The 13,102-nt window shown below is 38.5% G+C and overlaps 1 protein-coding gene across 2 annotated transcripts in view; it reads left to right on the top strand.

The window, feature by feature from the left end:
• The first annotated feature begins 463 nt into the window (after positions 1–463).
• Positions 464–13,102, top strand: part of Efcab14 (EF-hand calcium binding domain 14) — a 37,681-nt gene continuing 25,042 nt past the window's right edge. For both annotated transcript variants that reach the window (XM_076860466.2, XM_076860468.2), the window contains exons 1-3: positions 464–1,634; positions 2,813–2,961; positions 8,619–8,764. In XM_076860466.2, coding sequence (XP_076716581.1) covers positions 1,450–1,634; positions 2,813–2,961; positions 8,619–8,764 — 480 coding nt within the window. In that variant the 5' untranslated portion in view covers positions 464–1,449. The remainder of the gene's footprint in view (positions 1,635–2,812; positions 2,962–8,618; positions 8,765–13,102) is intronic.

Consider the following 13,102-nt stretch of genomic DNA (forward strand, 5'->3'; position numbering starts at 1 on the left):
TTGCTCATTGTTGTATCCCCAGCATTAGAATAGCTCTTGAAATGTCGTCCTCAATAAACACTGAATGAATGAATCAACCAGATGATTAATCCGAAACACGCCCAAACTTTTAATGAACGGCTTGCGAGTCAGAGGGGTGGATCCTGTAGACTAGGTTAGTCTGGCTGGGTACCGACGGCCTGCACAGCTGACAAACTTTCCAAGCAGGTCTGGCAGCGGGGTGCTCAGCCTATCCCGCCACCACTCCTCGGCAAACAAAACTCCACCCGGGCTCAGAGGAGCTGCGGATCTCCAGCGACCCTCCTGGGGGCGGAGCCTCCCTAACCTGCAGGCCCGACCCAGCCCTCGCCTAGAGCCAGCACCCCTCTAAAGCCCCGCCTCCCAGCCACCATTCGCACCCAGTTGCGTGACGTCACCCAGCGGGCAACCAATGGGGGCCCGGCTTACTGGCAGGCGGTGCCGGGGGGCCACTGCCAAAGGGGAAGTGAGCTGAGGCTGGAGCGATGGCCCGGGTTTGGTGCCCGCGGCCGCCGCCGCCGTCGCCACCAGCGCGTCGGGAGCAGCCGCGGCCGGAGCCGGAACGGGGGCCGAAGTCGCGGCTGGAGTGGGAGCGGCGTGTGTGAGTAGCCGAAGTCGTCCGTGACGCAACACCTCAAACTCAGCCGGAGCGCTTCAGGTGGGGGGACCGACGGTCGCCCCCTGAGTACCACCGCCCCCCCGGCCCAGACAGCAGGGCTGGGGTCTCCCAGGCACCGGACTAGCTGCTGTCGCGCCAGGCCCTCCGACCCGGACTCCCTTCAAACTCAGGACGGAGGCCAGAGAACGGTGATCATCCCAAACCCCCTCCGCCTTCCCGGCCAGAGCTTTTTCTCGTCGCCTGGGCAGAGTTCCGGGTTGTTGTAGTGCAACGGGGTAAACCCTCTCCTGCCGCCACTTCTCCAACCAGCGAGTTCCCACTGTCTTGCTCTGCATCGCCTCTTCTCCACCCTTTTCAAGAACAAGTCCTGTCCCAAACGTTCAAAGTATCTATTCTGGGTGTCCTTCCCCAGCTTTCGGAGCACTCTTAGAAATATTGCCTATTTACCAGGGCTGAGAATCTCTCATTCTTGACGTAGCTTTTCTCCCCTTTGAGAGATAAAGGTTGCCCCCTTTCCACTCTCTTACCCGACAGACACTTCATGACCCGGGCTTTAGCCATTTGGATCATCAGCGCCTCGGCCATCTCTATGTGACTTCCCCCACCCGTTTGAGTTCCAGTGTCCTCTGGGCTCCATTCTCCAGCCCCCAGCGGATCTGGTCAGTCCCGCCCCTGGGTGGGAGTGACCAGGGGGCTCTGGCCCAGGATTTCCCACCCTGGAAGGTAGTAGCTCCAAAGCAGCAAGAGAATTGGGCGTCGGGTACGAACCTGGCAGCTCAGGAGTGGGTGCTCCACCCACCCCACACAAGAAGATGAAAAAGCGCAGAGAGCTTAATGCATTGATCGGTTTGTCTGGGGACAGCCGGAGAAAGAAGCCCAAGAAAGGCTCAAGCAGCCACCGTCTGCTTCGCACTGAACCTCCTGACTCAGACTCTGATTCCAGCTCAGAGGAGGAAGAGGAATTCGGTGTTGTTGGAAATCGCTCTCGCTTTGTCAAGTGAGTAAATGCAATGATCAGGGCTGGGAGGGTGAGAGCCATCTCCTTGCACTACCAATGGGACAAATCAGTGGGAAGAAGAAGGAAGTTTATAGGAAGAAAAAATGTAAACCTTAGAAGGCAAAGAGGGAGAAAAGATGTTCAGATCCTGAATGAAGGATAAGTTGGAGGTCAGTCTTTAGGTATTGAAAGAAGAGCCCCACCTGTAGGGTGAAGGTTGTGGACTTGGGGAATGTGCCAAGAGCCCTGGGAGTTTTAAAGAGGCTAAGAATAGAGGGGCAGAGAAACTTTTGGGATTAGGCCTTTTAAAAAGAATGTAGGAGAGTCCAGGATCTTCAAACTGCTAATTATTTTTTGTATTCATAATGAGTCTAAATCTTGGTGGGAGAATATGGTGAGGGATGTATTATAGAAAGTATGAGACTTAAGAGAAGATGGAGGGTGAAGGACAAAAAGAACACTTTTCCCTAAACTATTTTTAGTTGGCGCAGTCATTGAACAAGTAGTGAGCTTTGAGCATGTTGGAAATTGGATCTGAACCTGGTAAAGGGCTAGAAGGGAAACTCAAAAGTACCCTTGGACCCTGTTAGAAGACACACTAAAAGAAAAGCGAATTTTTCTGAGGATTTGAAAGCAAGAGCTAGGCAGAAAGTTGGAGTGCCAGAAGAGATTGAATCCTTTGTGTGTTTATTTAGAATGTCTACCTTTTTTGTTGTTGTTGTTTTCTTAAAGAAGAGTATTGTTTCTAGTGACTTTTTCAGATTAGGTACTTAAACTTGTGTTTGGGGTATGAAGGTTTAATGATGGGTTAATTCTAGAATAGTTAACCCTACTGGGTTAGTTTAGACCTTGAGGGCTGGATAAGTTTGTGAAATCTAGCTTGTTTGTTTCCTTCTTTCTGAGCTAATAAACTAGAGTGCACCAGGTGTCCACTTAACCCTACAGATCCTATTTCTTTCATTCCATTTGCAGTAAAACTTGTTCAAAAGTTTGTGAAGTTTCTATACACTGAAACAAGGTCCCCTGGAGTGAGCGAACTTATATTTGAAAGTGAAAAATAGGTACATTACAGTGCGGTGATAGTTGAAAAGAACCATTGGTTTTACACTTTTCTAATTAAGCTTTTCTCCGAAGACCTTTTGCCTGAATTGATGTTGATGGCATTATTCTTATGATAGGGGAGACTACTTACGATGCTGCAAGATCTGTTATCCTCTCTGTGCTTTTGTCATCCTCGCTGCCTGTGTCGTGGCCTGTGTTGGCTTGGTGTGGATGCAAGTTGCTCTGAAGGAGGATCTGGATATTCTCAAGGAAAGATTTAGAACAAGTAAGTGGTCACCCTTTTCCAAGTATAATCTGAAACTCTTTTCCAGGTTCAAAGACAAATTGGACCATGCTGAGTTTTGCCCATTCTGATAAAGCAATTGTACATTCTTTTCAGCATGTTTATACTCTTTTCCAGCTGTCAACTTGAATGTTACAACAGTTGTTTTTTGGTTTTGGAGATAGGTACTAGAAATTGAACTTTACCACTGAGCTTCATTCCCATCCTTTTTTATTTTTTATTTTGAAATGGGGTCTTGTTAAGTTGCTAAGACTAGCCTCAAATTTATAATTCTCCTGTCTTAATCTCCCAGTTTGTTGGGATTATAGGGGTGTGCCGATGCTCCTGACCAATTATCTTTTTTTAAACTGATAAACAAAAGACAGTGCTTATCCACCAGTATTTTAGATGCTACTTGTCCACCAGGACATTGCAGTTGACTCTTGAGTACAGAAAGGAAGAGCAGCCTCGAGCCTTGGTTAACCTCCATGTATGACCTGGACACCACTAAGTGAAGTGGCGATAGAAGGCTCATTCCTTCTACCTTACAGGAACAGTTGAGAAGGAGGGTAGGTGTGTCTATCAAATTATTTTCTCTTATGAAAACATGTAGAAACATAGGAATAAGCAACTACAATAACGAACATTTATGGAATGCCTACTATATGCCATGTCACAAATAAATCATTTTATTATTTTTATGCTCTTAAAAGCAAAGAGGCTTAGAAAGATTAAGTAACTTGTTCAGTGATTACGTGTGGCAGACCTGACATTTGTACCTGGTCCTCTTGCCCCTTGCTGCCCAGGTTCATGTGTATAACCAGTAGTATGTTGAATCACTGTTGCCAATGCTTGTGTAAGTCTATACACATTTCTCCAAATACCCATAGATTTCTTTGATATTAACTTGGGTCGGTAATCTAAGAGAAGTTTAGTAGAAATACCAGAAGAGCTGGTTTTCTGCATATTTATCAGCTTTCAAGCATAGAGCAAAAAAAAAAAAAAACAGATTTCTTTCTTATCCTTATCTATGCTTGTTTGCTTGTTTGTGGCATTATGTGTTTTAAGGAAAAGACTTTTTTTTAAGATATCATTTTAAAATTTTAGGAAACCTTTGTGATTCTTTGAATTAAATTATATATTCATGAAGAGCTTTCAATAACCGAAAGAGTACCTACCTTGAACAATATACAGCTGGGAGAAGTATCTGTCTCATGAAAGAGTGTCAAGGTTAAAGAGACTTTTCAAGATACAAAGCATTATGTATTCTAATTGTGAAGTTGTATTTTACACATTCAAATTATTTTTTCTGACAGATTTGTTTGCATGGTAGCTTCCACTACATTTAACCTAAATATCTGGTTGGCAACACGGAAATTTTTGGTTCTAGATTTCATGGGTTAATTTTCTAAACTAAGGAATTAGTTTCAACTTAATCACAAATACATAACCTTGATAGCATTATCACACAGGGAAACTGATCACAGTCTTTCTCAAGGTCACAAAGAAAGCTGGCTTCAGAACTGGAATTAGAGTTCTTATTCCTATTTTAAGCCTGGGAGATCACAACATTTGACCTTTTCTTCACCCCAACTTCTTCTTGCTGCCTGCAGTTTTCAGGTTCTGAACCTGACCTAAGGATAGCTAACCTTTAGTGTGATAGTCATGTCTCTAGTGATATTGCTTTGGGGAAAAAATTATGAAATGCTCACTTTGGTTTTCTTCAGATTCAGAGATTGCATTGGGTAAACCATAATTTTCTGCCAGAATCATCCTGACTTGTATGATTTATCAGCTGGTTAAATAATATAAGAAAGAATGAGAGTCAAGCTCTGTTTTTTCTCTGGCTTACTGGTTGTCCTTGCAGTATTGCAGAGTGTTTCTAAGGCCAATGTATTCTTCATATGTAAGTAGTAATTATAAATTAAAAACAAGGTTCTCAGAAACAATGTTTAACCATAAGTAATCACTGACCACTCCTGTCTGTACAATCATCTCTCCATAATTAGACTTCATAGGCTTGTGCCACAGCTTGTTTTGATCACACATAGCAATTATATATTTATACACATTTCAGCACATTTCTCAGTGCTGCCCTCTAGGGATTCCTTTCTCTAAATGCTCTATGTCTCTGTTTATGGGATACCCAGGTAATTTGTACCTTAGCAGAGCTTTTCAAGAAATTTCTTAGTTTGGAGAATGTAGGGCTTGTGGTAGGCCTGACAGAAAATTAGTTAACAAATATTTAGTGAGCACTTGTTAATACCAGTCTCTGGAAAGAGTGTATTTAGGAGCTGCCAAGGATTATGCCCTGGACCATGGAGCTGGCTTTCTCAAGCTGAGCAACATTCCCCTGGGATCCTGACTACATTTGTCAGCCAGCTAAATGAAGTAGGTTTGGATTTAGCAATCCACCTCTTTTGATGTCTTTGATTTGCTACAACAGAAATGCCATTACCTCAATATCTGAAAGCAGGACTTCTGAAAGATGATAGAGAAGAGATGGAGCCTGGGGCATTCAGTCCATAGGCTAGACTATTGTGGACTGCTTGCCCAAGAGTTTTTTTGTGAAAACCAATTATTTTGACTAAATGGGGTCACGCTTATGAAGCTTAAATAATCTTTCTTTGAATTATGCTTCTACTTTAAATATGTTTCAATAAGCTAACTTACTTTTTAGTTTTCAAGGACATGGTGGAATTCACTGACTCAAATAAGACCACCATCTTATCTAGGTTTAATACTTTTTGAGAAATTCAGAGCCCCTCTTTCTTTATTTCAGTATATTTTCCAAGGAGCTTGTGAGGCTAAAATATCTGAAATAGCAAAACAGATAGGCTTGGCATTTTCCTTCGTGATCAAGGAATAACTTGATCCTTGAGTTTAAAGTACTAGCTGGCCTTAAAACTCTTGGCTCAGTGTTCTTTTTCCAGAAACAGGTACTTTGAAAGATCTCCACAGTTATTCTAATAAAAATTCTGTTCCAAGCTATCCTCCTTTGTCACTAAAGTGTGAAACATTAGGAAAAGAATTTGGAAGAGAAGGATGGTATTAATATATCAGTCATCTCCTTTTCTGGCTATACAGGCAAAGTACTGACTTGATATTTAGTATATAGAACTTAAAAATTATCTTGTGCTAATGAGGGTATTAGGATGTGTGTGAGACCTCTGGAGTATACTCAAAAGAGTACTGACCCTCAGAACAGAAAATTTGAATCCTGGCTCTAAAATTTAAACAAGTCACTTATTCCTTTTGAGCCTTCATTTTCTCATAAAAATGTATTTGTACCCCCAAGCACTTTGGGCATTCCTCTAACGTTGGTCACACTATATAGTAATCAATGCCTCACTTTTCCTCTAGACTAAGAATTTAGGGTCTTCTATATACAGTGGTGCCAAATGCAAGACTGGCACATGGTAGAGGTTCAATAATAATTTGTTTAATAATGGTTACATAAATTTTATTGCAAGTTGTAAAGACATTGTATAAATAAATATTGCTATTAGCATATGTTCTGCTCCTAAGATACAGTGCAGAAATTTCCATCTCCTAATCTTTTTTTTTTTTTTTTTTTTTTTTTTGATGGTGGTGCTAGGGATTGAACCCAGGACCTTGTGAATGTGAGGCAAGCACTCTGCCAACTGAGCTGTATCCCCAACCCCCATCTCCTAATCTTATATATTAAAAAATCAATTAGGTAATTCTTTTGAGAATTAACATATTAAATTTTAAACAAGTTGCTTTCCATGTTGAAAGAACATGAATTAGTAATTGTAAGTTATTTGCTACACTTCCTCCCATTTATGTAATAAAAGTATGTCTGCTTAGCTTGTATCTCCTAAAAAGCCTAAATTATATAATGATTACAATCCCCTTTTAATTCATACAGTCCTCAAGATATAGTATTTTCAGGACTTATCATTTTTATGTATTCATTAGTTAATAATTGTAACCTAGGTTATTGTGTTTATCTTATTTTTCTCTTCCACTTCTAATTCCTACTTAATGCATACTGACATCAGAAAAGAAAGAAAACTTTCCTTCTTTGGGATTTTCAACCACCTGAATATGAACATTCATGGATGGGTTTTCTTTACAATCTTACTGAAAATGTGTCAGAAATTCAGTAACATGCTTTGAGCTTCTTTAGTTTAGACTAAATGGGAAAATATTTTTACTATATGAGATGGGTATATTCCTGCAACCCATGTGTAAATCAAATGCCACATTAAAGTACTTAAGGAAGTCTATTACTTGAAATGAAATCCTTCAGCAAGTATTTTTGAAAGATAAATAAAAATATCTAATTTCATTTTTCTAAATTTTCATATATTGGGCATGTATGAAATACCACCTCAGTTTTAGGGGGGAAGTTTTTGTTGCTAAGAATTTTGAGGAGCTTTCTTTCTTGAAATTTTCTTTGTTAGATTGAAGAGGTAGACCCAGTGGAGTGCCTGAAATGTACCAGGTATAATTTTTTTTTTTAAGAGTTGACTCTTTTTTCCTTTTAATGCCTTTATTTCTATTTATTTTTATATGGTGCTGAGAATCAAACCCAACGCCTCACACATGCTAGGCAAGCACTCTACGCTGAGCCACAACCCAGCCTGTGCCAGGTATATTCTACACAGATATGAATAAGACCCAATCTTGGAGTTTACATTTTAGTAAATTGTTTTTTATTGGTCCTTTGTATCAGTTTTTGGTTTAAAAGAAAGTATGTAATAACTAATCATGCGGTCTATGACCTAAAAAAAAAAAAGTAGGTTTTATTCTGAAGGACCAGCCATTATCAATATTTTATTTTCCATTAGAAGGAAAAATGCTTTTTAAAGAAGAGAAAGCACTCTATCAGGACTCTTCCTTCATGCTGGTAAATCTCTCAACCGTTCAGGAGATATTGTTTCCTAAAGAAAAGGCCAAATATCACCCTGTACTTCACCTAGCATGATCCTTTATCTTCTACTTCATCTGGAGCTTTTGGGTTGATATCGGATTTTAGAAAACACTTTGCTATTTATGAAAAGTATTAAAAACCTCAGTCCTCGTAACAGTTTTGAAAAGTGATAAGACCCCTTGCATTTAAAACTATAACTTGTATGATGTCACTTGAGCATTAATGGAGCAAGCTTTATAAATCTTCATTGATTAATTGAAAAACTCCGTATTTGAGCTGGTCAGTACTAAGCATTTATGTATTTCTTCTTGTGTGCTTGGCCAACTGTGTTAAAAACTTTACATCCATTCTCTTACTTAATTCTAACAATCCTGGGAAGTACATCTTATCACTGTATTACAAATGAGGAAACTGAGTTCAAAGAATATGAATAATTTGCTCAAAATCATAATGTTACAGAGTTTCATATCTAACTCCTCTCCTCATGAATTTTTTATTTTTTAGCTACCTGACTTAAAAAAACTGCAATGCCAGTAGTGAAATAGCTCTAGTTGGTCTAGTTGAAATGAGGGCTTAGTGTTAAATATATGCATTTAGTATATAAAATAACAGTGGAGTTGGTAATATGAATTTGATCATTATCATCCCAGAGTTAAGTTTTATTAATTTATCTTCTTTCCAACTGTGTGATTATTTTTTCATCTTGAAATCATGAGGAAAGCTTATTTCTATTTATGATTTTTTTTTTTTTTCCTTTTAGTGGAATCTAATCAGAAGAGCTCATTCCAGGAAATACCCAAACTTAATGAAGAACTACTCAGTGAACAGAAACAACTTGAGAAGATTGAGTCTGGAGAGCTGGGCTTGAATGATGTCTGGCTCAACATCACAGAAATGAATAAGCAGGTAGCAATAATTTTATTTCTGTATTAGCTATGAGGGTAGTGAATTTACTTCAGGTTGCTAATTTTTTAAATTGAGGTTTTGCATACTATGATCCCAATACATTAAAATATGTATTAGTTATGCATTTGCCAAATATTTAAAATCTTAACCCTTTCTTAAATGAACAAAGTTCCTCTAAGTTAGAGCAGTGTAGAGGGAGTTGGAAATTGTTGAGTTGGTGTTTCCTATGAGGCAGTATAGGTATCATAAAAAAGGAGTGTCATCCAACCCCCAAGAAAAATGGATAACCTGTTTTTATTAGATTGTGACAGCTTTGTTTTATTTAATAGAGTTAATAAACTTACAGTTGCAGCCTTGGGATGTAGCGCTATATACTATGCTAAACCAAATCTGGAAATCATACCTAGTGGTGGTTATTCAGAGTAGCTTAGGAGCAGGTGGTAAAGTAAGCTAAATACTTTGGCCAGGCAAAGAAGCCTAGAATATTAACTTTTCCAGTCCCTAAGTTGGCTAGAGTTCAGTAGGCCTTAATTCCTAAAGAGTGAATGTGACAGGGCTGGGGTTGTGGCTCAGCAGTACAGCACTTGCCTACCATGTGTGAGGCCCTGGGTTTGATCCTCAGCACCACATAAATAAATTAATTAATTAAATAAAGGATGTTGACTATGCATCTCGTATATATAAGGAGCTATTGTTGTCATTGGGTCTTGTAGCCTGTGTCTGCAGTTTATTTGGGAAAGATGTCATCATTGAAAAGAAAACTCAAGTAACAAATGAATTAAAATAAAAATGAGCAGTTTGGCTAGAGAATACTTCAGGTGAAAGCAGACTACACTGAAACTCTGAGAGATAATTAGCATCTCTCCTGAGGCAATCAAATTCCAGTATTTCCCATCTCCTTATAAATCATGGAGTTAATATTCTGAGATAAAGAGATTGTTTAGCATGAATAGGCAAAATGCCTAAAAATAGGTGTGTCATGTTTGTGGAACTAAGAGGATATTCTTTTCTTCAGAGGGGAGTCACAAAGTTCAGAATGAGCCAAACAGTGGGAGTTTGCTGTGGGAGAGAGCACTGTGCTAGAGGAAGTACTTGTGATTATTTCTGAAGCTACACCTTTCAACAGTTGTTCGTGAGCTGAGTAGTTCAGTACTTAGGATCAAAGATCAATGACCTGGGCACCACATGGCTTCCAAACTTTTGCCTGGAACCCACAGTAAGGAATGTTTTATATAATGACTCAGTAATCACATTCAGACATATGTGTTGTAGTTTGAATGTGTTCCCCAGTAGTTCATGCATTGAAATTTAATCCCCAGATTAATGCTAATGGTATATTAATTGAAACTTAATCTGCCAATGCTAATGGTATACAGAGGTAGACTTTTTTGGAGGTAATTAGAATTAAATGAGGTCATAAAAAATAGGACCCCCAATGATGGTATAATAAGAATGATGGCACAGTGTTCTGTCTCATCACGTTCATTTGATGTCCTCCATTATATTACCATACAGCAAGAAGGCCCTCCCAGATGCTGGTGCCATGCTCTTGGGCTTTCCAGCCTCCAGAACCATGAGCTAAATATAAATAAACCCCTATTCTTTATATTACCCAGTCTCTTGTGTTCAGTTATAGCAACAGAAAATGATCTAAAATGCTATATGTAACTGAGATAAGTTTCTGAAACAGTGACACACCCTAAATATGTATGATGCCTTATGGCTTGTTATTTCCTATTCAATTCTATTTTGGAGTTTTTAAAAATTATTTATGAAATAATTGATAGGCTGTAGTACCTAGTATTTACTAGTTGCCATTTATACTTGGACTCCGTAACAAAATAGGGACAAAAAGAATAGGATAAACTGTGGCCTTGCTTACATTCACACAGAAAATGAGCAATTTGGGCAGAGATTATATCAGGTGAAAGTAGACTACACTGAAATCCTTTGAGATAATTAGTCTCTCCTGAGGCAATCTGAGGATTCCAGTAGCTAGTCATGGATTTAACTATTCTGAGATGAGGATGAGATTGTTTAACAAGAAGAGGCAACATCAGCTATTTCCCATCTCCTTATAAATGGCATTGTATGAAGAATCAAAGGGAAATTGGTTCTTAGTATGAGAAGACAGATTTTTTTTTTCACATGTTTGGGATATATTTTGATTTCCAAATTCTCTTTAACCAGAAATATGGACACAAAAGAATCACTTTTATTCCTGGCCTGGCCATTATTTTTAATGCAAAAAGTATCTGGGAAGAAGGCTGGGGCTGTTGCTCAATGATGGAGTGCCCACTTCCCACGTGTGAGGCACTGGGTTCAATCCTCAGCACAACATAAAAATAAATAAAGATATTTAAAAAAAAAAAAAAAGTACCTGGGAAGACAGGTATATCGAGAAGTTTACTTCAGTCCTTGGGTTTTATATATGAAACTGGGAAGATTGAATTGCAACCTTTTCCATTTTAGCTTCAATATACCTTCAGAAATGCTGGGAGTGACTAATGAAGTCAGCCTAACACAGCAATTCTTTACTGGCCTGGGCCCAAACAGTGAAAGGATGGTGGTGAAGCAGAGCTTCATGTTGTTTCCAAAGGGAGCGTAGCACTCTAAGTGTTTTTCTAAAATTAGTGCTGTGCATCTCTAATGGCATTTGTCCTAAACCAAAATAGATATAAAAATAAAATTAATATTTAACTATGTTTCTATATCTAAAGGTAACTCTGTCCATTAAGATGCTTTTAGTGGCATTTTTAAAAGTAATTCAAAGTGATTTAAACAACAAGAAAATGTATTTCATCACTTAACAAAGCACTGTCCTTACCACAATGTAAGTTGAAGTTAATGCAGTTTTTAAAACAAAAGCTATCAGTTTGGAAACCATAAAATCATATTTTCCCTTGAAAAGTCTTTAAACTAGTAGTTGAAATGTATTCATTAAAACCTCTGAATTTATATCTATTTCTTCTTGACCATTATAAGGAATCTTCTCCCTTTTCTTTTGAAGATTATTAATGCCACAAATGTTTACTAAGCTGCTTTTATGAAACTAAGTCTTGGATTCTGTTTTAGTCCATTCAGGTTACTATAGCAAAATACCTTAAACTAGATAACTTACAAACAACAGCAATTTATTATTCACAGTTCTAGAGGCTTGGATGTACAGAGTCAAGGCACTAGCAGGCTTGATGTCTAGTGAAAATTCATTTCTCTGCTTCATACATCCTGCCTTCTTACTATGTCTTCCCATGTCAGAAGGGGCAAACAAGCTACCTTGGATCTCTTTTGTGAAGACACTAATTTCATTCATGAGAGTGGAGCCCATATCATGTCTCAGAGGCTCCACCAATTAATGCCACCACATTAGGGATTAAGTATCACCATATAAGTTTTAGGGTGACACAAAATTCATAGCATAATAGATTTAAAACCAAAAAGATGTAATTTCTTTCCTCAAGGGTCTTACCAAAAAAGTGGAAGTTTTTTTTTGTTTGTTTGTTTGTTTTTTTGTTTTTTTTGTTTTGTTTTGTTTTGTTTTTTTGGTAGCGGGGATTGAACTCAGGGGTACTCAAGCACTGAGCCACATCCCCAGCTTTATTTTGTTTTTTATTAGAGACAGGGTCTCACTAAGTTACTTAGCACCTCGCTGTTGCTGGCTTACGAATCTCCTATCTGAGCCTCCAGAGCTTCTGGGATTACAGGCATGCATGACTTTGCCCAGCTGAGGTTTTTTTTTTTTTTTTAAAGATATAAATGGTTGTAAACAGCCTAATAAACAATAAGAAACAGGTTTAAATGACTACTATGAGTGCATATTTAAGTAGATATTCAACCAAGGCTGGGGTCAGTTGAGATTTCCCAAAGATGTTGAGCCGAGTCCTGAAGGACAAATGGGAGTTGGCCAGGTGAATTTTTGAGAAAGAGAAGAGGGTACTTAGCTTAAAGCATTAGTATATCCTGTCCTCCTAATTTGTAAATTCCATATTTGCAAATTCACATGATCAGTAAAATTTATTTGTAACTCCAAAGTCTATATTTGGGAGGCTTTTGTAGTCATTCACTGACTTGTTCACAGAAGTAAAAATTTGAGTCACTCAGTACACATTTACAGCTGAGGTTGAACAATGCAACACACTGCTTTCTTGTTTCAGGTCTTATACTATAAACAAGTGTCTTTTTTATAGTATATTTAATGCCACATTTTTCCCATTTTTATACTTTTTGTTGGTGATTTTACTGTTTCAATGTCGCCAAGGCCTAGAGATAAAGTGCTATGGTGTTCTTAAATGCAAGGAGACTGTGGTGTGCCTTATGAAGTAAATATATATATATACT

This window comes from Callospermophilus lateralis, chromosome 7, assembly GCF_048772815.1.
Source record: "Callospermophilus lateralis isolate mCalLat2 chromosome 7, mCalLat2.hap1, whole genome shotgun sequence".
Classification (NCBI taxonomy): domain Eukaryota; kingdom Metazoa; phylum Chordata; class Mammalia; order Rodentia; family Sciuridae; genus Callospermophilus; species Callospermophilus lateralis.